Consider the following 26,665-nt stretch of genomic DNA (forward strand, 5'->3'; position numbering starts at 1 on the left):
TTTTTTAAAGATTTTTTATTTATTTATTTGAGAGAGAGAGAATGAGAGAGAGCAAGCACATGAGAGGGGGGAGGGTCAGAGGGAGAAGCAGACTCCCTGCCGAGCAGGGAGCCCGATGCGGGACTCGATCCAGGGACTCCAGGATCATGACCTGAGCCGAAGGCAGTCGCTTAACCAACTGAGCCACCCAGGCGCCCCTGGACCACATCTTCTTTATCCATTCATCTGTTGAAGGGCATCTGGGCTCCTTCCACAGTTTGGCTATTGTGGACATTGCTGCTATGAACATTGGGGTGCATGTGCCCCTTCTTTTCACTACATCTGTATCTTTGGGGTAAATACCCAGTAGTGCAATTGCTGAGTTGTAGGGTAGCTCTATTTTTAACGTCTTGAGGAACCTCCATACTGTTTTCCAGAGTGGCTGTACCAGCTTGCATTCCCACCAACAGTGTAAGAGGGTTCCCCTTTCTCCACATCCTCACCAACATTTGTCGTTTCCTGCCTTGTTAATTTTTGCCATTCTGACTGGCTAACTGAACATAATAAAAAAAAACAAAACATATATTCTAACATTCTGGGGGACAAGAGAGAAGGTACTGGGCAAGGGTGGGCATAGGAATGCTATAAGCACATAGACAAATTCTAAACATGAGGTAGAGAACAGAGGATAGTACATGGATACTGCAAGCAAAAAAGAAAAATCATTAACCTTGATTTTTATTTCAGACGAAAAGCTTTCAGATGAAAGTATTTGAAATGCAGGGTCCCAAATAGCCAAGTAATTACCTATATTTTAAACTTCACTTTGCTTATGTAACCCTACTGTACAAGTCACCTGTTTTGTAAGGCATCCCTTTGCATACCAGGTATCCTTAGCAGCTTCAGATACTCACTAAGTTCTGCTACAGCGTTTACATAACTTATAAATTATTATTATTATAGAATATAGTTGTAATTTATATAAACGTGATTTACTACTCCACACCTGTCTCCCTCTGGAATGTTCAATTTCAGAAGAGGAATTTCATCTCATCCCCCTGCAGATTCTTCCTTCAATCTACTGACAAGGTGCCACCTTACAAATATTACAAGAAAAATTATTTTAATAACTAGTTGTGTAACTACTATACACCATATGTCATCAATCTAAACTGTCCATTTTTTTTTCACGTTTTATCATTTCTGATTTGAGGAATGTGCCTCAACATCGCTGGAGGCCCAGATGGAAGCTGAGTTCTTGCAGACAGAATTTACAACCACTCCTATCATTCATCAGGGGCCCTCCCAACCTGAAACCACTTTACATCATCTGCCTACTTTTTTTTTTTTTAACTTACGCTGACACTTTACATTCAGACCTCAGTATTTATTAGAACCAACTTGCAATTCAAAATCTTAGTAGATATATTTTTTCTTCCTTCTACCAAAACCAAATCTGAGATGTGTGAATTCCCTTGTTGTCCCTTTCTGTGTGATGGATTTCTTTTTCTTTTTTTTTTTTTTAAAGATTTTATTTATTTATTTGACAGAGAGAGACACAGCAAGAGAGGGAATACAAGCAGGGGGAATGGGAGAGGGAGAAGCAGGCTTCCCGCCGAGCAGGGAGCCCGATGCGGGGCTCGATCCCAGGACCTGGAATCATGACCTGAGCCGAAGGCAGACGCTTAACGACTGAGTCACCCAGGCGCCCCTGGATTTATTTTTCACTTATCCCTGTACTGAAGGGATAGCCCCTGACATCACAACTCTAAGCAGATACCCTATTAGACACCCCCCATCTTAAACATTAGCTTTTCTTTTTCAAGGGCACATAAACAATGATCTATCTTCCACTGGGTTGTCCCTCGGATTCCATGAAAGACAGTATTAAATAAAAGAATAAAAAACTAAAGTATAACGCTAGCTTAGTAACAGTTGTACAAATATTTCACATTTTTAACAAAAGAAACATCTGGGCTTCTTTTGGCTAATAAGACCTCCACGTTCCTCTAAGTCCTAGACAATTTTTCAAAGAATTATGAATTTTGCTGTGTAGATTAAATCTGTACTTGCCCACTTGCCCTTTACAAAACACTTTTCTGCATGTTCCTGCAGATCAGCATTTTGAGACAAAGTTCGCATTTGCCCACCAAAAACCACAGCAGCCTACATTGTGACTTGGGTGATGGAAAACATCTGATGCTGCTAAAAATCATCAATGAAATATACCCTTGTGGGATCCTAATTCACCTCTACAAGGCAAACCAACTCTCCCAGGCCATCAGTTGCATCCTTCGGTTCCCAAACATGGCAAATCCCAAACTGTCCTTTGTGTTCCCCAAAAAGCCTTTCTATCACATATGCTTAGCCCCATCATTTCACTTCTGTGCTTGAACCCTCTATCTGCAAACAGTACTTAGCTAAGCATGTGACATGACATATTTTATAGTTAGTAAATATTTAGTGCTTACTATATGTCCCAGGCAATGAGCTAACTAACCACTTTCCATCCGTAATTACTCTCCTCCTCACAATGAACCTACTTCATTAAGAAATTGAGGCTTGTAGGTAGGTCGCTTGCTCAAGCTCACACAGCTAGAAAGAGGCAGAACAGGACTGTAAGCCCAGATTGAGCAAATCCAAGGCCCACCCTCTAAACCACAGCATTATACTGCCGTGAGAAAGAAACTGCAAGGGAAAGAAACAAGGCGGGTTTGAAGAGCAAGCCCAGGAACAGGGTATGTATCAACTGCAGTAACACTCAGCAACCAGTCATCACATTTGAGATGGAGCTTCCCACGTTTATCAACAAGCTATGAACGATGCTTCAAATCACAGAAAGGGGAAGTAGTTTTAAAAAGCACTGAGCCACAGGATGGGTCATCATCTTAATTCCCATAATAATCACTATTGAGCGTGAACTTTTCCATCTTGTCTATCCCACTTTGGGAGCGGGGCTCATCTGCATGGGTCTGTTAGGACATTTACTTCGTGGTGTGTGTTACATATTTTCTCTGAAGTCGCAATCTGCAGGCCGGAGCTAAAGGCAAGCTATTATTATAGATCAAAGCCAGTGAAGTGGGTAATGAGGTTCAGTATATAAAACACTTGGTATAAATGCAGGGAAAATTCTGGCTTTTCTTTAACATTAACTGCTTTGAAATGCATCAGTTGAAATAGAATTCTTAGTAGGCCACTAGCTGCCAGAGAATAATTTCCCTTCACCCACCAGACCAGCGGCGGCTTCGGCTAGATGCCTTTCACAAATGTGGAGCTCTGTGCAGTGAGTTATTTTTAATACACACTCCATGGGGTGAGTGCTACAGCGCACCCCGGAACGTGAAAAGCATTTCCCTCCACGGCAGAAATAGGAAACTGAAGGACAGGCCTGATCCGCTTCATTCTCATCAGCTTCACGTAAGGAATATGGTCTGAATTTTCAGGCTGATACATAAGCTTTAAAAAAGAAACAATTAAAATATCTAAGCAGACAGTTTTCATCTCCCCAGGTAGAAAGTGTTCTTACGTATTCAGACTTGTAGGTCTCTGAGCCACAGGGGGGCAAGGGAAGGGTGGTTATAAATATAACATTAAAAGGATAATCACATTTTCCAATAACTTTTAAAATCATGTCTGGCTCCTCTTTTGTCTTTCAAGACTCGTCTATGTTAAGTAAGTGCTTCCCGGCTCTAGAAAGTGACTTCTGTATTCTTCTTCACTACAGCCCCAGATAGAGTTTTCATCATTACCAGAGTCCAACAGCATTAGTGCTAGAGGATGGAAGTCATCAAGAAAGGTCACCAAGTCCCCAGACTGCTTTCCCTCTTCCCTTCCTGCCTTCCTTGCTGCCTTTCCTTGCCTTCTCCCTCCGTTACTCCCCCACTCACTCTCTCCTTCCCTTCTTCTTCCCTTCTGTCCTACTATTTTTCCTTTGTAAGACATTTTAAAATCAGCCTAATAGGTGCCGGGTACTATGCTACATAGGCTGGGGTGAAAATCATGCCATTTGTACGACTAATCTCAAGAACTTTACAATCAGCCTCAAATGCCCCCACCTCCTTAATAAGTGCAACTCCCTGCCTTATACCTCTTAGACCTCCTTTTGCCCACTATGCCGTGTCCTGCCACAATGTCTCGTGCAGTATGCACTAGCTAGAGTTTGACGGGTGTCAGATAATCTGATATCCAGCTCCCTCATGTACGAGGTAACCTCGGACCAGTCACCTCATCTCTGGTACTTCCATGTCCTCCTCTACAAAGCGGGGGGGTCATTACACCAGTCCAATCATGCACGGAGGGGTGGCCTGGTGACAAAATCATAATGTGAGTGAAGCCACGTTGACAAACCTAAGCCTCGCTGTGCAAGGTGCTCCGAAGCACAACTCGGGGTCGAGTGTCTGAACACCGGTGTTGCTGGCTGGGCACATGAAGCCGGTCACTCACGAGGGCCGGGCCCATCTCATGCTCTTGAAATGTGAAACTCAGCGTGACATTTCCCTGCTTATCACACTTCACCCTGAGAAGGACAGCTAAGTCTATAACAAGGCCTAGAAGCCTTGGTTCCTGCTCAAGCCTCTGGTCTTTTTTTTCATTCTTGCCCCTTAGCAAGGCCTGAAGGCCACATTCCTCCCACATCACCACACTTAGCTACAGCTAATAGCCACGCTCTTCGTTGGGCTGCCTTGAGACCTTGGCCTTGCACAGCCCTGTCCAAGAATGGGCTGGATGCTCTTCCCTGAGGCTCCCACAGCATCCCATAACGCCCTTGATGTAGCACTTTCTACTCCATCCTGTGACTGCCGGCTTGGTGCTTATCTGCATCTGTCACTGTAACACTGTTTCTCAAGGCCGATGCCCTGGTGGTACATGACACATAGAGGACGCTCAGTAAGTTACCTGTTAGACAGTCAAATGAATGAATGAGGAACTCCTCTGCCACATGATGGGACAGGACTGTTTACTGTGGTTGAGGATATTCTTGAAGAGCTACCCGGGAACTCTGTACCATCACCATTTCAGCAAACCAGACATAATATGCAGGAAAATGCCCCTACTGCCACCCCCAAGATGCACACCTCCTAGTCTCCAGATCCTAACCATACGTTACCTTGCATGGCCAAGAGGAATGAGGGTGGCAAAGTGAATTAACGTTGCTTATCAGGGAAGTTATAATTTAAAAAATATTTTAAAAAGGGAAATTATCGGGGTACCTGGGTGGCTCAGTCGTTAAGCGTCTGCCTTCCGCTCAGGTCATGATCCCAGGGTCCTGGGATCGAGCCCCACATCGGGCTCCCTACTCAGCGGGAAGCCTGCTTCTCCCTCTCCCACTCCCCCTGCTGTGTTCCGTCTCTCACTGTGTCTCTGTCAAATAAATAAAATATTAAAAAAAAAAAGGGAAATTATCTTGGATTATCTAGATATGACTGAGGTAATCACAAGTCCTTAAAAATAGAAGGAGGCAGAATGAAGGTTGGAGTGTTTTTTTTTTTTAAGATTTTATTTATATATTTGAGAGAGAGAGAAAGAACGAGCAGTGGGGAGGGGCAGAGAGAGAGAGAGAAGCAGACTCCCTGTTGGGCAGGAAGCCCCGATGTGGGGCTCGATCCCAGGACCCGGAGATCATGTCCTGAGCTGAAGGCAGATGCTTAACCGACTGAGCCACCCAGGCACCCCAGCTGGAGTGTTTTGATGTGAGAAAGATTCAAGTTGCCACCACAGGCTTAAAAATGTAAGGGAGCCATGAGCCAAAGCATTTGAGTGGTCTCTAGAAGCTTCTGGAAAAAGCAAGGGGACAGATTCTCTTTTAGGGCCTCCAGAAAGGAATGCAGCACTGTGGACACCTTGATGTTAGCTCAGTGAGCTCTGCATCAGACTTCTGACTTCAAAAAACTGTAAGATAATAAATTTGTGTTTTAATTTACTAAGGTTTTGGGTAACTTATTAGAGCAGCAGTAGAAAACGAATATACTAGACAAGAAAGCAGAAGACCTGAATAGGACAAATCATGGGGCCTCTTAGACTTCACTCTCTTAATCAACAAACGGGGGATACGCGTCCCTAATCCACTCCTCGCATAAGGCTGTTCACGAGGATCCAAAGCGATAAGGTCTGCGTTTGGATCTCAGCATCGGAACTTATTCACTGTGTTTCTTTGGCAAGTGACTTCAAGGATCTGTGCCTCAGTCTTCTCATCTGTAAATAGTTTTGGGTTATTGTGAGAATCCAGTGATTTAGTCCATGTAAAGTGCTTACAACAGCATCAGGCGTGATGCAAGTATTATATAAATGTTAGTTTTTATCACGTATGTAAAGAGTCTGCAAAAGGTTAGGCACCGCAGGGTCCCGCAGGGGACACCTTCCAAGACCCCCAGCGGCTGCCTGCTCGAAACCACAGACAGACCTGAACCCTATATATACTATGGTTTTTTTCCTATACACACATACCTATGATAAGGTTTAATTTATAAATTAGGCACTAATAATAAATTAGTTATCGCCAACAATAATAATAAAATAGAACAATTACAACAATATACTGTCATAAAAGTTCTGTGAATGTGGCCTTTCCCTCTCTCCAAACATCTTACTGTCCTGTACTCGCCCTTCCCATAATGATGGCAGATGCTAACACGCCTATGTGATGAGATGAAGCGAGGGGGATGATGCAGGTGCTGTGACAGGGCGTTAGGCTACCGGGACCTTCTGATGGTTTGTCAGAGGAGGATCATCTGATTCCAGGCTGCGGGGAACCTTGGGAAACTGAAACCGTGGAAAGCAAAACCCCGGATAAGGGGGACTACTGTGTAAAGTGGTAAAGCAGAATCAGCATTCTTTTTATCAAAGATCTGTTTATTTATTTGAGAGAGAGAAAGAGAGCGCACGAGCGGGAGGGGCAGAGGGAGAGGGAGAGAGAATCTGAAGCAGACTCTGCTGAGAGCAGAGACTGACACAGGGCTCAACATCATGGCCCTGAGATCACAACCTGAGCTGAAACCAAGAGTTGGACGCTTAACCGACTGCGCCCCACCAGGCGCCCCCAGAATCAGCGTTCTTATAGAATACTGGTTCATCAAGAGGGTGGAGGGTCAATACAGTCCTTCTCAGTAGCAGTTCGGATATTTATGGAGGCATTTAGAGGTCAAGGGGAGTGGCAGGGGCATACTGCTAGCATTTAGTGATAGGAGCCAGAGATGCTAGACATCTTGCAACATCTGAGGTAGCCCTTCACAGTGCAAGATTTTTCCAGATCCCAAAAGACACCACACACCCCCACCCATCTTCAGTTGTAGCTATTCATTGCTGGTGATTTTATGTACATGTACTAGCATCTACCTCCTTCATTATGATCTCTGGGGTAGTTGTACTATGTGCTTATCAATTGAAACTTTTTAAAAATAATTTATTCATTTTTTCATTTTATTAATATTCGTAATAATATAATAATAGGACATTATGTTGATTCTTAAATTTAAACTAGTTAGGTTATATTATTTATGAAATTTGTTTCATAAAAATAAAAGGGGGGTTAGAAAGATTTGTTATTAGAAGTGTGTTGGGGGGCACCTGGGTGCCTCAGTCGGTTAAGTGTCTGCCTTTGGGTCAGGTCATGATCCCAGGGTCCTGGGATGGAGCCCCACGTCTGAGCGGGGAGCCTGCTTCTCCCTCTCCCTCTGCCTGCCACTCCCCCTGCTTGTGTTCTCTCTCTCTCTCTCTCCTCTTTCTCACTGTCAAATAAATAAATAAAATCTTTAAAAAAAAAAAGTGTGTTGGGTCTGAATTTATAGGATGTGAAGTGAAATAAGGTTTAGAGATGGCTTAACCTAGCTCCTTAGCTTCCCAATGAAGAAAATCAAGGCCCAACAAGATAAAGCATCTTGTGAAAAGAGTAACTGCTAGTTAAAATATAAGCGCCCAAGTTTCAAGACTCTAAATTCCAGAGTTCTTGGATATTCTTTAAGAATCTGTACATCCTAGGGGTGCCTGGGTGGCTCAGTTCGTTAAGCGTTTGAAACCTGCTCAGGTCATGATCCGAATCCTGGGATAAAGCCCCACGTTCGGGCTCCCTGTTCAGCGATGAGCCTGCTTCTCCCTCTCCCCCCGCAACTCGTGCTCTCTCTCTCAAAAAATAAAAAAAAAATCTTTTAAAAAAAGATTCTGTACATCCTAAATAAAGTAAGATTCTCTAAAATACAAATTCTTGTCCACTTCTGAGATTTCATACCAACAAATCCATTGCCTCTGCCTCATACCCCATCTCCCTATCCTGCCATCCCTACTTCTACCACTAAAGGAAGTGACTGTGCAAGTGACATTTTAGATGATCTCAGCAGCCAAGCATTCCTGGGAGCAGTGCTGGGGGAGGAGCTTTGATGGACAGGGTTCACGTCAACAACAGTCTCTGACCTTCTCCTTTGAATTTCCACTTCTTCTGGTCCAGCTCCCTAGGATACCTTTTGGACCCAGATAAGATTCTGTTCATCACCCACCCCCACCTTCCATACCCCAAAATGAGTCTTCCAGAACATTCTGCACTCTCCAACCTGGACAAAGTTATGGAGAAACTAACTTTATTGTAGTTTCAGTTATAAAAAGGTTGACAGATTCCAAATTACTATTTTGCTATCCATCTAAGGGCAAAAAAACCTCATCCTTCCCCTGACCCAGAACTACCAGGGATATTTATGCAGCTGTGCCCAGCTCCACTCCACAGGGGGCCACTCACTCTGTACTCTGTGTATGCGGTGTCCCCTGCAGTTCTATGGTTCAATATCTCCATGGCTGAATGCAGGGTCCCTGCTCCTACTCCCCCAAACGGAAAATGAGTTCGTAACGTGAAGATGTCTGATCTTAACTTGGATGACTATCCGGTTAAACACTGACTTCACTGGCACAGTGTATTCACGCTTTATTTTCAGCTTGAATTACAGTGTAATCTCCTTGCTGGCCAGGTGTTCAATGACAGAGACCCTGCCTCATTGTGAAGTTGGGTCACTGTGGCGGGAGCTCCCTTTGATACAGCCAGACACCGGGTGGATGAAGGTTTTTAGACTCAATCCTCTTTCCTGTCCCTCCCTTTTGAGTAGCCTACACAATTGCTTTTCCTGCTCAAGGCTGTCCCCAGCACTTCAGCATTTTTGAGAAGTGGGGAAGAACATCTTGAGCCCAAGAACTGAAGAAGCTTCAACTGGCTTAAGTACACAGATGAAGGAGAAGCTCGGAGTATCAATTTCACCCAGAAGTTACAAGGCTGAGCTTTGAAGTCAGACAGACCTGGAAGCCTCTTCCCGGTTACTTTAAGCAAATAACCAACACTACTAGCCTCACAGAGTTACTAAAAGTGTAAGAAACGAATGCAAGTAAAGCCTGGCACATACAAGTGTCAAGAAAGGTCAGCTGTCGTCACGATTCCCTTCCCACAGAGGAATGGTCTCCTAACATTACAGTTACGTAATAATAATAATAATAATAATAATAATAATAAGTAGACTAAAAATAAGAACTATAAACTTGAGTACAGTATGAGGAATGGACTACCCCTCGGGAGGGGCAATTTCAGCTTCATTTCATGCAATTATAACGAATCATAGCAGCCACTTGATACATTTTTTTTTCTTTTACTCTCAGATTCTCTTCCATACAGCAGCCCTGTAGAGTAAGAATGTCCAGCCGATTTCCTTATTCCCATTTTTCAGAAGACACTGAGGCTCAAAGAGGTTAAATTAAGTCTGTGACTGACTCGATAACTAGAACGCGGGCTTTGAAACTTGCCTTTCAGCTTTTCACTTCAGGGTGTTCCACTAGTAGTGGCATTGATTCTCCACTAGGGGGCGCATGTCATGCAATGGGGTGTGTATTGGCTGTAGTTGAGGGACTCGGCTGGCTCAAAAAACAAACCACCCCCAAAACAAAAAAAGCAATCTAAGTAAAAAACTGTGTATTTTCCATATAAACATATCTTTAAAACATCTCCCTAAGCCTCTCGTCCCAGCTGATTACATCTACAAAGCCATTCCTGAGTAGAAATTCAGCAATCAAGATTGCATTTCACAATATGGGCAAGTAGGTATGAGATTTTAAAAGGCCCTTCCGGTGGTTCTGATATGCCCCTTCAGTTGGGAATCCATGTAACAGTCCAAGCTACAAAAGAGGGGATGTGTGATATTTGCTTTGATGGTATATGATCTCTCCTACTGCACTCAGAACCAACACTTCAACTCAGTATGAGAGACATTGTTTTGAGGGGGGCCTCTACTTGCTTCTCTTGATTGCAGTGGATCTCTTGAAAACTCAGGCTGGGAATAAAACTGCTGCCCCAAGGCCAGGTGGTTCATGTCTAGGAGGCCCACAGGCCTTCCCCCAGAGGTCCTGCCTGCAACACAGGATGATGTGTTGCAAGAATGTCATGTTAGAGGTTTTTTACAAAACTCACTCTTCAGTTGCTGCATCCATAAAAGCCACATAACTGTCCTCTTTCTTTTTCTTTAAGTTTATTTTCAACTGCAGGGAGTCACCTTTCCTTCCTCTTTTTGGGTGAGAGATATCTCTTTGCTAAGTCATTATTCATTACATTGAAACCAAGGAGAAGAAAAGACATAATGAAGGGCAGGGCCTTGAAATAGAAATGACCTGCCTTTTGTCCCCCCTGATAGTTTACAGTAAACACTGCAGGCTGAGCAGGTGCCCAGTGGTTTATAGTCCAAACTACACTTGCCCCAGATCCCATCTGCCCCTTGTCACCAAACCAACACACACTTGAGTCAAGAAAACTTTTTTCTGTTTACTTATGTTAATCATCAAGCCAAAGCAAATAGCCTTCCACTTTCTGGATCCAGGGTAGCAATTAAATATGAAGACATCACAAATCCTCTAGATAAATAAAGGTGTGTGGTGTGGGGAGCCCTCCGTATTCTAGGCAGGAGGTGGACGATCATGTACCAGAGCAGTTGCATCAGCTGTCACATGTAACAAAGCTGGTTTCCCAACTCTGAACTTTCTCAGTTTCACACACCAGCACCACATCTGGTGAGCAGGAAATTGACTTAAGTCCTTAATTTAGGATTTAAATCAACCACCAGTTTACAAGATCTGGGTTGAAACACTCTGTTTCTGTGGCTATGGGTTCATTGATTTATTCACTCAGGATGCATATCACTGAGCACCTAAACTCAAGGGAAATGACCCATAACTAAATAAATAAAAGACCCCTCTACAGTGAGGGGGAAGCTGAGTAAATAGACAAAAATAATTACATGATATTTGTGCTGAGGTATGTACAAAGGTATGGGGCAGGGAGGCAGTTACCAAGTAAGAAATACAGACACAGTGGGAAAGGAGAGTGATTATCCACTTAATACCCTACTGCCTTTCTGTACATAATCGGAAAAGGGTACAATAACGCAGCTACCTATTCTATTCACTTGAAAAATTAGGGGATTGGGCACACAGGATCTCAAGAAGTCCTTTCTAAGAAGCCTCACACTCAGGGGAAACTTAACAAATGCAAAACTGTTTCCACCCCACTCGGGAAAAATCCCGGGAAAAGGCAGGCAGAAAAACTGCCTCAGCAACCCTCCACCCAGAGCAGCCTGGAATCCAGACTGACCGGCCAAACACCTGGCACCAGAAGGGAACTTGTGCATAAAGCTGCAACATACTTCCCAGCTCTTGGCACAACTCCCCAGCATAATCCCGGCTTCCAATCTGAGAGGAGGGAAGCCCAGAAGGATGACTGGGTTTTAGCGTTCAAACACTGCCACTCCTCTCTGTCTTCTTTAAGACTGAACCCTTGTAAATGGATTGCCCAGGCTTCTTGGAGAACATGGTGCGAAAGCAGAAAACTACGAGAGTTGCGTTTATTCAGTGAGCTCTCACCTTAGCGTGGACGGCTGCCCTTCATTTCCAGTCCCACTTCCCGGCCCCTACGCTACCCTCGGATTATCCGCGGGTAAAAATGAGACACCGTGCCCTAAGCATCCGACCCTGCGCCTGCCACGTAGCTCAAGAAACCCTGCTCGCCGAGCCTCTGCACACACCCCTCCTGGGTCCAAGCCTGCAGCGACTCTAGGGTAGCGACAACTTGCCCCCAGGTGGGTTAAAGTTGTCCAGACTCCCCGCCACCACCCCCCACGCCGGGCCCCTGGGCTGTGCCCGCACGTGGGGGAGTGTGCGGGTGTGGTGGGAGGGTGAGGAGGTGTGTGCGCGGCCCGCGCGGCGTTAACCCCTTACCTTCCAGCAGCACCTCCTTGCCGGCGCGCTTCAGCGCCTGCACCGCCTCGTCGTGGGTGGCGTCCCGCAGGTCGGCCCCGTTCACCGACAGGATGGCGTCGCCCACGTACAGGGCTTGGGTCTGATCCGCCGCCAGCCCCTTGAAGATCTTGCTGATGAGGATGGGCATCTTGTTCTCCTTGCCCCCCTTGATGCTGATGCCCAGCCCGCCCAGTTCCTGCTTCAGCACCTTCACGCCGCGCTTCTGGTTGGAGATGGACTCGGGCACCTGCTCCGGCAGGTCGGTGAAGGCGGTGCGGACCCCGGCGGGCGAGTCCGGGGGCTGCGCGCCGCCGGCGCCCCTGCAGAACGAGCCATTGGTGGCGGTCCCGATGCCGTTGTACGCCGCGGCGCCCTCCTCGCAGCTCAGAACCAGGGCGTCCTCGCTCAAGTTCACCAGAACTTTGTGCCAGCGATCCCGCACCAAAACTTCCAGCAGCCCGCTCCGCGGCGCCCGGCCGCCTCCCCCGCCGCTCGGCCCCGCCGCCGCCGCTGCCGCCGCCGCTACCGCCATCTTTCCGGCATTCTTAAAATGCCATGTGATTGCCAAAGGGGGGAAAAGTGGGGAAGGGCTGCGGGGGAGGCCACGGGCCCGGGGAGCGAGGAGCGCGCGCCCCGCAGGGAGGAGGCCGGGCGCCGGACGCCGCTCGGGGAGTTCGCACACGCGCTCGGCGCGAGTTGGCAGCCGCAGCCCAGCCCGTTCCCCCTCGCCTGATCCTGGGCGGGGTGGAGCGACCTAAAAGAAGGAGAGACAGACACAGGGGAGGGGAAACAAGCCAGCTGCCAGTTGCAAAAGCCCAAACCGAGGGGAGCCGCGGAGCAGCTCGGCGCCGGGAGGGTCGGGAGGAGGAGGCACGCCCGCGGGGAGGGGCGGGACCCGCCGCCCGGCGGCCGCTCACCTGTTCCAGCCGCCGCAGCCCCGGCGCTCTCGCTCTCTGGCCGCGCGCCGGCTCAGACCCCCGCCGCCTCGCTCCCGGGAGCCCACGGCGCCGCAGGGCCAGCTTCCTCGCGCCAGCTCTCCTCCCAGCCCGGCCCTCTCCTCTCGACCCTCCCCTCCCCGCGGGTGCCCACACCGCTCCTTTGCTGGGACCGCTCGTCCTGCCTACGTCCCCAAACCCGACGCTCCTGACCCCTTCCCTTTCACACTCGCCCCCCGGATTGTCCCTCAGTCCTAACCCCCAACTGTATCTGTATCCAGGTCTCCTCACGCTGGCTTCCTCAAACCGAAGCTTGGCTTCTCCTGCTGAGTTCTTACCTGTCTCTCCTTCGCGCGAGGATTCTCAGGTAGACTCAGACGGAGGCCCCGGGTTCCCTGAGAGTCAAGAGGGAAGGCTGTCCCGGGACCCCAGCAAGAAACGGCAGCATAACCGGAGTGCCCGAAACTTCCTCTCTTTAAATGCAGGACACTTTTCTGCCGATCTCTGGAGAGCTGTCTGTGCTGGTGGGGGTTTTCAGCAGGTCACTGTCTGCCCCAGACCCCAGGAACTGATGTCTTTCCAGCTTTCACACCGAATATACTCTATGCTTCTGACCTTTTTTCCCCCAGTGCCATACCAAATGTTTCCTGGGACTTTCTTTCTTCCCAAGATCCAGTATAGGAAGTCCACCATTTGAGAAGTCAGTGTCAATGGATTGAATGTATCTGAAAAGTTCCTTTACTAGTTACTTATTTGGAGCTCAGGCTGCATTTTTCCAGGGGAACAATATGATAATTATTGGTTACCTTACTAGGCCAATCCGGAAATGCCAACATAACCCATGTCACAGCTGAACCTCCCAGAGTCCTCCTGGTCCTTGAACCTCTCAGGTTCACCCCCCGACCCTAATCAGGTGTCATGGGCCTCCCTAAGAGTTTTAAGTCTCTCATGTAACCCCCCGCCCCTTTACACCTCTCTCCCCTCTGTCCAAAATCAAAGCAAAACAAAACTCACAAATCTGCTCATTCCTTAAGGTAAACCCAACCCAGCAAGGTGTCCAGAGGAAAGAAATCTTATCAAACACATTCCCACTGATGTGTATCACCATTGCCATTACCGAACATTCTCTAACCCTTCCAGAATGACCCACACTTTTAATTGACAATGCTTTAAAACTCAGATGAACCCCTAAAGGGTAGCTGGAGTTCCAGGCAGGGTCCCCGGATGACATGAAAACATTTGGACTTCTTTTGAGAAGTCACCGGAGGCAGGTGAGTGGAGACCCTTGGATTAAAGCTTCTGTTTGCAGCTCCCTCCTTTCCTACATTTTTAATCCACCAGTTTTCTGGAAGGTCTGTGTTCTTTCCTGTAAAGTACCCACGGCTGCAGGGACAGCAACCACAGGGTCAGATAGGGAGCCCATAGGGCTGTACCCCTGTGGATTGGGAAATCCAGTTGGAAATGCCCTCTGTTTTAGGGGCTGAGGATTCACTCCTCTCACTCTTTAGGGAAATCAGAGCCTGAGTGTCTATGCAATAACCCAAAACACTAAGGAGGAGCTAGGCACCAGAACCCCAGCGTGATGATTTGGAAATCAAAACTGATATCCTCCATTTCCATCATGTCTGCGTCCTACCTCAGTGGTCAAGCAACGTGGGAGGTCCAGACACAACTCCAAGTAACTTATTGATTTGCCATAAGATATCGCGCAGGCTCCGGAATGGTAATTTCTCAGAATTTCTGTGATCAACACATTTTTTTCCTGTGTAAGCAAACCTACGTGGAAAGAAGTAGGTAGCTTGTTGAAAGTGGCATCAGAAGGAGGGGAGACAAATACTGAATATCATTAGGCCTGAGGCGTGCTTGTTAGCTGGAGGTGGCTTTGTTGTGGAAGTATATGAACAGCCTCTATTCTGCGTGCTTTACACATATTAATTTAATCCTCCCAGGGATTCTTGGGGATCCTTACCGCTATCATCATTCCCATTTCATAGGTGAATAAGTAGAGATACAGGTTTAATAACTGGCCTGGGTTCTGTAGCTAGTCGATGGCAATCAGGATCTGAAGCCAGATATGAAGAGTCTGGACTCTGAACCACTATCCTACACTCTCCTAAAGACTTGGAGCCTATTAGCTACAGGGTGCATCCTGCTGTGAGGCCACCCTTTCCACTGGAAGGGAGCACCTCGCCGCCCTGAGTGTAGAGGGGTAGGGCCCGCCCCTTTCTCTGGCCTCTCCTTCTATCCAGGGTTAGAGAACACTCTGCCCTCCCCTCATTGACAGGTTTTTTTTGGGGGGGGGTAGACATGTTAATATACTGAAAATGGTGACTGGTATAGTCTTACAGGCCTAAAAGTCTTATCTCATTCCTCAGATAGCTCTGCATCTCTGGCCTCCGATTGGCAACGCGGATTCTCAAGGGTAAACCTTCTTTACCTCATTTTAGTTCTTCGCAGGACTTGAGACTAGTGCCCTGCAGCTCCTTAGTACTTGCAGTTAGACAGATCATCCCCTCCTATATCTCCTTTTTTTTTTAAAAGAATGATCACTGGAAAATACTGAAAAGACTTCCAGCTTCCTCATTTTATTGTTTTAAAGATTTTATTTATTTATTTGAGAGATTGCGAGAACAAGTGGGGGAGGGGCAGAGGGAGAAGCAGACTCCCTGTGGAGCAGGGAGCCCTACGCAGGGCTCAACTCGGGGCTCGATCCCAGGGTCCTAGGATCGTGACCTGAGCCGAAGGCCGACGCTTAACCGACTGAGCCACCCAGGCGCCCCTTCCTCATCTTATAAGTGTGCCATTTAAAGCTCAGAGTGGAGCAACGATGGACCCAAGGCCACAGAGTTGTGGCAAAGCTGCAACTGGGTTCTCGTGACTACCAGTCCAACTCCGTATTCCCGAAATCATACCTGAAGCTCCCCAACCCCCTTTTTCTTAAACCAGGTTTCTCTTGCTTAGCTCTGTCTCCTGTTCAGTTTCCGCCTTCTGGCCTAAGCTTTTGATTTTCATTTCCCACCCAGCCAGAACTGGGATCCTCCTCTGTGGGTCCCTTCCTGCGGGACTTGCCTTTTCCTCCAGAGGTTTGTGTGAACGTAGCCTTGCAGGAGCAGGTCACAGAATCCTCAGCTCCACGACACCAAGGGTACATGCACAAGGAGCAGCGTGTGTTCATTCAGTCATCCCACAGAGTTTGGTTGCTACTACATCCTAGGCAGTGTTCTAGGCATTATGATCTGGAGCAGAGAAACTGGCAAAGGCGAGCCCTATGGAGCTTACGTTGTAGTGGGTGGTAGAGTGGACATAGAGAAAGACTACAAACACGTAAGATACTTTCTTGCAGAAGTAAATACTAGAGGGAAACTAGAGCAATGTGATAGAGTCAGGAGTAACCAGGGCAAGCGACTACAGGGAGACCAGGAGTGGCGCTGTTAAGGAAAGCCTTTGGGAGGGGGTGACTTGGGAGTGAGCCGTGGAGGGTAAGAAGAGGGGAGTCTTGCAAAGATCTAGGGAAAAAGGTCCTAGGAAGAAGGACGTGCCGGTACAATGCACCTGAGACAGAACCCAGCTTGTCTGGTTCATGGAACCAGAAGGAGGTCAGCGTGGCTGGGGCAGCCTGTGGGAGGAAGAGAGAGGTAGGGGCAAGATCAGAGAGGGAGGCTGGACCAGATCACAAGGTAGGGCCTTGGAGCATTGCAACACAGACCTTCCTCCTTGTCCTCTTTGAGCTTCAACAGCCAAACATTTTGGATTGTCAGTGTCAGTCTTGAGTCAAATGTTACTTACTATTAGCTCCTGAGTAAACTTCTATTGGGTTGAACACATGATCCAAAATTTGGGTTTGGAAAATATCATCACTGTTTTTTTGGCACTGTTTCCTAAAGAGTAGGTAGAGCATCTTTAGGGAGATTTGTCCAATCTGCAGGATGGACAGCAGATACAAGGTGAATAGTGAAGAAGAGGAGACAAAGAGTTTCTTGATATCTGGGGGAAGGGGGATTAGAGAGCAGAACAAGAGTGAGAGAGAAAGAGAAAGAATGAAAAAGAGAGAGAGAGAGGGTGAGTTTGCAGGAGGGGTACTTGAAATGCAAAACTCCTGAGGTGAGGCCTAGTTATGTCAATACTATTGACAAAAGGCTTGTGGAGTACGAGGAAGCAGCAGGAGGCCCACCCTAGGATGCAAAGATCATTCAGACAAGAGGACAGACATGAACACAGAGTACACGGGGAGAAGGAGCCAGCTGCAGTGCTGAGTGTGAAATCAGTGGAAACAGCTAAATCAAAATGCTGGCTTAGAGATTCTCACTTCAGAGGTGAAGCACCGAGACTGGGGGATGGCACTGAATAGAAAGAAGGTTAAGCAGGTTCTTAATTCTCTGGTATGCCCCCGTTGGCTAACAGGTCCTTCATCAATTTGAAGAGGGTTGGCAACACCCTCTATTGCATGTGCCTGGCTTTTCTGGGAGGGTCCTTGGTAAACCAGATAGACCACCACCCAGGCTATCAGCCTGGCCGGGCGGTCAGGTGAGAGTTCTGTGATTGCTCACACTGTGGTCAGAATGCTGCACGGGGGACGTTTTTAGGAGGAGGGCTAGCCCAGGGCAGAACTGAACGTACTTAGATGTTTATCTTCCAGCTTCTCCTCCTGAGTTCCACCCCCTTTACTTCCCTTCCATAACAACCTGCAGGGGAAACAAACCTTATACCAGTCTTTCAATATCTATGATGTAAATTTAAGGCACTTTTCCTAAGGGATTATATAGTTGATCCTTTTTAAAACTGTGAGTGGTAGGTTAGATCTTATATTAAAGACACATTGAACAAAATTGCTCTTTGAAATCCCAGTAGGTAAGAGAACCCTCCACATCCTAGGAACTTTAGCAAGTTGGCTTAGGTAGGCATAAATCATGTCCTGGTCCGAGGGTCAAGAGGAATAAGAAATCAAAGTTTCTTCCATACACATCTTTCAAATAACAGGAAATGAAATAGACATGAAAGTTCAAATAACCCTTCCAGGATCTTGCTAAGCTGCTCCTTAGACTCCTAAAGAAGTTGATTATTAAATTACGTTCAGAACCTCTGGAGTCAGAAAAGTGAGGGAAACTCAATTTTTCCATGATGTCTCCACTCCCTTTATGGAGTCATCCCCCTGTATCCCCCTTGACCCCATGAGAAACTTTCTCTCATACTCTACCTCACAACCTGATAGCCCATTTTTGTTCAAAACCCAATTTATTCCCTCCTACTATAGTTGTGTTCCCCTAGATAATATCCCTGTTAACTCATTGCTCTGAACTCTTAGTCCATCAGCATGGCTATGCACAGATCCTCTTTTATCCTAGACTGATTTCTCACCCATTCCTTCTATTCTAACTGAAACTGTAATTGAAACTTGGGCTAGTTCCCAAATACCATATCTCCCACCTACTGCCTTCTCTGTCAAGAGCCTCACCTTCATTGACAGCCCTGGAAGGCTCTCAGACATTACACCAATATTTGTGATGCCTAGTAATACCTCCAGATCATGGAATGTTTATGGTTTTCTGTTTTTCATCATTTAATAAACTCTAGCACTTTCTTTAAATTATGTTGTCTTTCCCCCCAAAACCCTAGCAATCTAGACATTTTCAGATAATTTAAGCTCCTGGTTCATTTTTCCTTTTTAAATTCATTCCTCCACTATCATCAGTCAGACATGAGTATTTTTAAGGAAACTTCAATGTATTCTGCCCCAAATAGGGTTTGTGATTTGGAACTAGTTCCTTCACTTCTAGACCTTAGTTGAGCTTGGAATTTTTATTCTAATTTGATAGAAAGGTAGGAAATAACAAGGATGAATGATCCAATTAGTAACTAAATATCGGATGACTTTTAGGGTTTGGAATCTAAAGCTTAGATGTTAAGCTAAGGGAATACTCCCTAGTGCTCATGAAGGACAAACTGAGCTCCAGGAAAGGTAAAGGTTTTGAGTTGAGTCTTAGGGAAGCACAGACTTTGGAGAATGAGGTAAGAGAGAACAAACATTCCTGACAGGGGGAACAACTTGGTCAAAGGCAGGAAGAAAAGCATGAACAGATTATCTTCACTGAGCAGTGGGTTGATCAGCTTAGATGGGTTTGAGAAAGAAGTAAGACAGAGATCTGGTGAAAAGATAGTATTATTAGTCAGAATGCTTGGCTCCAAATGATAGAATCTCAGCCGACTCCAAACACCAAATGGGAAATGCATGAGCTCACATAGCCAATTTGCTAACGGCAAGAGAAAGGCTAGCCTTGAGTACAGCTGGAACTGATACTAGTGCACCTCATTCTTTCGGATTGCACAAGGCCAAACCATGGCCACTGGCAGTGCCAAGCTTTAGAGTACCCAACTCAGCTTCCAAGAAGGAAAGGTCTCTTCCCCTCACCTCAATTAGAAAGTATCCAAAGGGAGAAAGATGGTTCAGCTTGGATCACATATCTACTCTGGTGGCTGAAAATAGATACCATGATTGACAGCTCCCAATGTAGCTCCATGGCTGGAATGGGGATGATAAGCAATTCACCAAAATAAAGGGATATATTTACTAGAATAAGGCAGGAAAAAGGACTGGCCCAGACCAAATTATAATTCTCCACTACAGATAAGTTGGAGCCTATTTACCCCATGTGTGGAATTTATCCTAGAGGTCCTGGGAAGCCACTGATTCTTCCTAATCAAGGGAGAGGCACAATAAAAACAGATCCTAGGGAAGATTAATCTGTTGACAGAATGAGGAATGGGTTAGTTGGAAAGACTGAAGTGTCTTAGCAAGATTCCTTGCACACATAAGGAACACAAGTCTCTGGGGCTACTGAAGACAAGAAAACAACTTGGAAAGATTATTCAGTAACCTAAGCAGGGATAACAAGCTGGATTTGTGTGGAAATGAAAGAGTTTAAAGAAATATTGAACAGATTGTGATAATTTACCATATACGGAACTAGAAAGAGGAAGAGAAGCCAATGAAATAGTTTTTATTAAATCTTTATACTTTGTTAGGCCCTGTACATACAAAGCATGTCATTGATTCCAAACAGCAACCATTTGACATATGTCATGTTATCCCCATATTACAGATGAGAATGTTGAGCTCAACAAGATCACATGGAATAAAAAAAAACAAGATCACACTGCTTATAAGTTGGAATTTAAGCCTCGTTCTAATTGTTCTGTTTGATTCCAAACTCAAGCTTTTTAATTGTTACAATATACTAAATGAGCTTAGGTGGCCAGGAAGGAGGTGGCAGAACTGGTCAAGAGGTGGTATGGGTTCCTTTTAGATTTGTTGAGTTCGAGGGAAAGGTAGAGCAAGCAACAAGTAGTGTCCTAGAGGCACTGAAGTCGAGGGCCTGGATAAGGGTACTTTGGTGTCATTTGCTTCAACTAGAGCCTAACATGATCAAGGGAGAAACTTTAAAGAGAAAACAGCAGTGGCTCTTTGGTAATGAAAGCAAGAAAATGGAAAGTCAAAGGATGATGCTTGAAAAATGTTGAAAGCAGAATTATTAGAGTCCGGCCATTGGATGTGGGAAGCCAAGGAAAAGATTGATTATGGGCAGAGAAATTCATAACTATATGCTCACTTTTAAGTTGCTTCTCTGCATGATTATACTAGAACTATAAAATAAATAGCCCCAATTAGTTAGAAAACTCGGAAGCCCAGAGGCAGAAGACACATTCAAAAGCAAAGGGTTACTGCCCTACTTCTGGAATGGAAATTAAAGCCCTCTGAGGTATCATAAGACACTGGATTTACATAGAGGGTCCACTGGACTAAACTCCAAGGATGCCTTGATGCCTGAAAGCTCTCGTCTGCCTGGTGAAGGGACAAAGAAAAGTAGGAGCAAGCAAAAGGCAGAGCCTGGAGACAATCCCAGGCAGCTGCCTCCTTTTCCTGTTTCCATTGGGTGTCAATATTTTGTACCCAATATTTCCATTGGGTGTCAATATTTTGTCAATATTTTGTACTGCCAATATTTCCATTGGTTTTGGAAGGAAGGAGTTCCCCTAGGACCATGCTAGAATAGAACGGCAAGTGTCAGGAGTAGCCCGGATGACTGGATATTAAACAGTGGGGAAAAATGCTTTCAGGAGTACTTTATAGGAAACAAATTGTCAATAGGCTGACTAGAATTTCTGTTTTTCCTACATTTCTATTATTAGTTTTTCCAAGGCAGGGGCTGCACTTAAGATTTTATAGCTGTTGTAGAATTAAAGAGCTTCAAGGAAACATCTAGCAGTTGTTCCCAAACTTGGGAGGGAATGAGAACCACCTGGGGAGCATGTTAAAAATGATACTGAATTCAGTAATTCCTTCTGCATTTATTAACGGACATCCATCTGAAATGAGGGTCTTTCTTCTATATACAGTCTTTTTTGTTGCTATTGTTTTTTAATTTCACTCTGATGGATTCTTATCTAATGTGCTATATTCCATTACTATTATTATTCTGTTTTTTGCTTAGATATACCATATTTGGCCAGCACAAGCCTCCTCAAGCTGACTCCTGTGTACTTTTGATAGACCCCCATTGTCTTTAAGCATACATTTTTTTTCCTTTTGTTTTCTGGCATAATAAGCTATAACTTGTATGTTATCTGCCTAGCCCTGGGATCAGCCATTCCTTAAGGAGCCCTGGTTCCTTTTAGTATGAAATGTTATTTAAAAACCAAGATATGGAGACTAGATGTGCTTATCTCTACTATGGTGGCAGGTAGATTGAGTTTGTACTCATATCCCCAATTTGAATCCAACACCATGAGCTACTTTCTTACTTTTCCTTATTCCATATTTTTGTCTTCTGATACATGAGAATCTGGTTTCCAAAAATGTCAACGTATTCATTCATCTTGCTGTGTCCTGCAATATAGAAAGAAATTGTTTCAGAGTTACTATCACTATTCCAATACCAACAACAAACCTACCTAGTAAGTTCAAAATTTCTTTGCAATTCGTTTTGTCTTTAGAATATATTCCAATAAAGGTGCACAAAATACCATATAGATACTTGATCCAATTTACCATCTAAATATCTAGATATGGGAAAACAGGCAGAACCAGAACGGGGGTGGGGTGCATTCTACAAAGCGAGTGGCCTGGATTTCCTGAAAATGTCAAGTCATGGAAGACAAAAAAACATGATGGAATTTTCTAAATGAAAGGAAGCTAAAGAGACATGAAAACCAAATAAAATGAAAGATCTTGGACTAGATCATCAAAGAGAAAATACAAGGACTTTTTTTGGTGGCAATCAAAGACATTTAAATATAGACTATATATTTGATAATATAATTGCATCAATGTTAATTAAATTCCTTGGATGTGATAACAGCATTATCGTTACAGAATGTCTTCATTCTTAGAAGATATGCACTGATGTGTTTAGGTGTGAAATGATGTCTGGAACTGGCTTTCAAATGGGGAAAGAGAGGAATTACCAAGAAAATGTGGCAAACTATCAACTGACTTCCAAATATAGAGACAGAAAAAGACAGCAAGAGTGAAAGAAAGATCTATGAAGCAAATATGGCAAAAATAACAATAAGTGAATCTAGTGAGAGGTAAATGGGGGTTCCATTGTATGGTTCTTTTAACTTTTTTGTAGGTTTAATACTGTTGTGTTTTGCCTTTTTTTTTCCAAAATAGAGTTGGGGATAATAATGCAGAAAACTAAGCCCCATTCCAAAGGATTCTGATGTCCTAGGTAGGGTCTGGAAAATGTATATTTTTTCCAAATGTAAATGCAAATATGATCACATTCTTAAAAGGGCTGAGGAGATATGTGTCATTTTACAGGTGTGGAAACCTAAGGCCAAAGACTCCATAAAGTCACACTTCCTTGGAGGCAAAGCCAGGACTAAATCTCCCTTCTTCTAGGATTCGGTGGTTCTAGCTCAGTCAAACCTGAAGAGATAGTGGGTACTCAACAAATACTTAGTAATTGTGGATAATCTTGAATGGTAGGTAGAGAAAGAAAAAGGAACTGATTTAATGCTCCCTGATTCTGACCCAAGCACTTTCACATACTTTCACTGTTGCAATCTTTCCAAGAACCTAGCAAGGTATAAGTGGATAATCCATTCTTTTTATGCATATAGAAATTCACTTGAGGTCTCTTGCTATTTCTTCTGTCCCTTCCTCTCAGCCCTCCCCCCTCATTCCTAAAACACATTGAAATTTTTAAAGTGTGCATTCGGAAAGCAAGAACTGTGTATGGGATGCAAAGATTCATAGTCAAGTACAAGGGTTGGCAAACTATGGCCCCTGGTCCAGCTTCTTGTTTTTGTAAGTTAAGTATTTTTGGAACACAGCCATGCCCGTTTGTGCACATATTGTCTCTGGCTGCTTTCACACTCAGTGGCAGGCAGAGTGGAGTAATTGTGACAGAAAATGTAGAGCCCTCTGACCCTTGAGCCCTTTGACTGTAGAGAGAGTCACAAATATAAAAATATTTCTAAGCGGGCCCTTTACAGAAAGGGAATGCCCCCTGCTCCAATGCATTAAAATGCTGAGAAAAGGTCTGAAGCCACTTGAAAAGCAAGGGAACCTGGAACTCGGTGAAGGGGCTGTTTGGTCTGGCAAACAGTGGGCATTCCAGTCCGTGATAGCCACCATTAGTAGGTATCAAGGAAACAGAGAAGAGAATCAGAACCAGCATGTGAAAGTACTTACAAAAGGCCAGTTTATGTTTTCTCGTGTACTATTCACATCAACTTTGTAGAAACCCACTCAAGGTTACAGCAGTTTGGGGTGGAAGAATTGGAATTCAGACTAAAGTCTGACAAACTCCACATCATGTCCCTTTTCCGCTGGGTTACCTTGCTCCCTTTGCCACCTTTTAAGCTTCAGTTGACTGAAGCTCTGATTTTACATCTGTGGTCTTCTGAGTGAAGGCCTTTAAATCATTTTTAAAGGGAAGCCCTCCAGAGGATCAACCTCTCTTCCAAAGAGTGAGTCTTTGGCACCCTTAACATTGCTGTGTTTTGAACTCTGTCCCACAGGCTTTCTGAAAGGTTAAAAAACTGTGGTTGTTCCTCTTGGTGTCACCAACATCAATGCCCCAAGTAAAAGCAGCTTTAGATTACAATCAGAGCAAGGGCGTCCTCTTTTTGCACAAAAGCAAAAACAACTTTATTGCAATTTTCTTTTTTCCAAAAAGTCTAGCAGCTGAAAAATTTGTTTGGGGGTTATTGGGGATTCCTTCCTTCCTTCCTTCCTTCCTTCCTTCCTTCCTTCCTTCCTTCCTTCCTTCCTTCCTTCCTCCTTCCTCCCTCCCTCCCTTTCTTTTTCTCTCTCTTTCCTTCCTTCCTTCCTTTTTTCTCTCTCTTTCCTTCCTTCCTTTTTTCTCTTTCTTTTTCTCTTTCTTTCTTTTTACTCTTTTCCTTCCTTCCTTCCTTCCTTCCCTCCTTCCCTCCTTCCTTTCTCTTTCTTTCTTTTCTTTCTTTCTTTTTCTTTTTTCTTTCTTTCTTTCTTTCTTTTTCTTTCTTTCTTTCTCTTTCTTTCTTTCTCTTTCTTTCTTTCTTTTCTTTCTTTCTTCCTTTTTTCTTGTTTTTCCCAATAGAATCTACTTAGAGTGAACTTAGATTCTATCAAAAAAGTCCAGTGGTGTAACCAATGAGATCTAAAATTCTTTCAAGGCTGAAATTATTGCAGTTTTACGTTAGGGATGGAGAGATCTGTGACAGTGCAAATAATATATGTACTATTTTATACATATTATATATATTTACATTATTATGGTACATTATTCTGTTTATTATTATTTATGTTATTCTTCACCTCCAAAAGGAAGTATGGCCTCTTTCAATTTTCTTTAAATACTCTGCCTTCTAGGGGCACCTGGGTGGCACAGTCAGTTAAGCGTCCACCTTCAGCTCAGGTCATGATCCCGGGGTCCTGGGATCGAGTGCCGCATCGGGCTCCCTGCTCTGCAGGGGGCCTGCTTCTCCCTCTCCCTCTGCCTGCTGCTCCCCCTGCCTGTGCTCTCTCTCTGTCAAATAAATGGGTAAAATCTTAAAAAAAGAAAGAAATACTCTGCCTTCTAATTTTCTATTCTGTTTTCCAAATTTTGATAGAGACATAAGTGTAGAAGAGATATTTCTCTATTGCAAGAAAAACCACGCAAATGCCGTGATAAATGGCCCCAGTGTTGGGTAATAATCAGTGGTAACAGATGTGTAAATCTAGAGGGCACAAACTTCCTGGAAAGGGCACCACTGCTCAGCAATGAAGATTGTTGCCATCTGGGAAAGCAGAGGTGCCAGGTCTTCTGATTTCCCAAGACAATCAAGAAACCTACTTTTAAATGATTCTTAAAATTTGGCTCAACCAATTAGAATGGCTACTATCGAGAAGACAAGAGCTAACAAAGGCTGGTGAGGATGTGGAGAAAAGGAAACCCGTGTGCCCTATTGGTGGGAATGTAAATTGGTACAGCCATTATGGAATATAGTCTGGAGGTTCTTCAAGAAATTAACAATAGAACAATCATATGACCCAGCAATCCTGCTTCTGGGTATATATCTGAAGGAAATAAGATCACTATCTTGAAGAGATATTTGTACTTCCATGTTCATTATAGCATTATTCCCAATAGCCAAGTATGGAAACAACCTTAGTGTCAGGGGATGAAAGGATAAAGAATATGGGGTATATATGAATACAGTAGAATATTATTCAGCCATAAAAAAGAAGGCAATCATGTCCATTGTGACAACACAGATGAAACTTGAGAGCATTATGATAAGTAAAATACATCAGACAGAGAGAGACAAGTACTGTATGATCTCTCCTATATGTGAAATCTAAAGAATGAACTCATAGGAACAGAGAGTACATTGGTGTAGGGGGACAGTGAGGAAAATGGGTGAAGGTGGTCAAAGGATACACACTTCCAGTTACAAGATGACTGAGTTCTGGAGTTGTAATGTACAGCATGGTGACTCTAGTTACCCAATACACTGCTATATACCTGAAAGTTGCTAAGGCAGTAGGTCTTAAAAGTTCTCACCACAAAGTAAAAACATGTAACTATGTGAGTGATGGGTATGTTAAGTAACCTGAAGGTTACTTAATCATTTTACAGTATAGATGTATATCAAATCATCACGTTGCACACCTTAAACATACACAATGTTATATGTCAATTTTATTTCAATTAAGCTGGAAAAAATTTGGCTTAAAATTGTGTTGAATGTAATTTGGCCCCACAAATGAAAAAAACACAAGCAAACCAAAGACATATACAGTCTGGTTTTGATCTTTAGATCATGCCTTTGTATCTCCCAGTGAAAGGAACTGAAGCGAGGGTCTGGGTTTCTGTATCTGTCTCTGGGAAGTTTGCATATGGCAGTTCTATCCTCGGTACTCTGATACAATCTCATGTTCTCATAGAATCAAGTGTCTGAGCTCCAAGGTCTACCCATCCCTGCTCATACACTAAATGTAAAGCTTACAACGTAGGTTTTTTGGCAGCTAGCCAGCT

The 26,665-nt window shown here is 44.5% G+C and overlaps 1 protein-coding gene across 1 annotated transcript in view; it reads right to left on the reverse strand.

Annotated features, from left to right (window-relative positions):
• The window catches only part of SNTB1 (syntrophin beta 1), a 219,115-nt gene extending 205,921 nt beyond the window's left edge, over positions 1-13,194 (reverse strand). Inside the window, exons 1-2 of the mRNA XM_032415603.1 lie at positions 13,143-13,194; positions 12,205-12,979 (exon numbers count right to left, since the gene is read on the reverse strand). Of these exons, the coding sequence (XP_032271494.1) occupies positions 12,205-12,757 (553 nt within the window). The 5' untranslated portion in view covers positions 12,758-12,979; positions 13,143-13,194. The remainder of the gene's footprint in view (positions 1-12,204; positions 12,980-13,142) is intronic.
• Between the last annotated feature and the right edge of the window lie 13,471 nt (positions 13,195-26,665).

The sequence above is a fragment of the Phoca vitulina genome, unplaced genomic scaffold, assembly GCF_004348235.1.
Source record: "Phoca vitulina isolate PV1807 unplaced genomic scaffold, GSC_HSeal_1.0 scaffold18, whole genome shotgun sequence".
Lineage (NCBI taxonomy): Eukaryota > Metazoa > Chordata > Mammalia > Carnivora > Phocidae > Phoca > Phoca vitulina.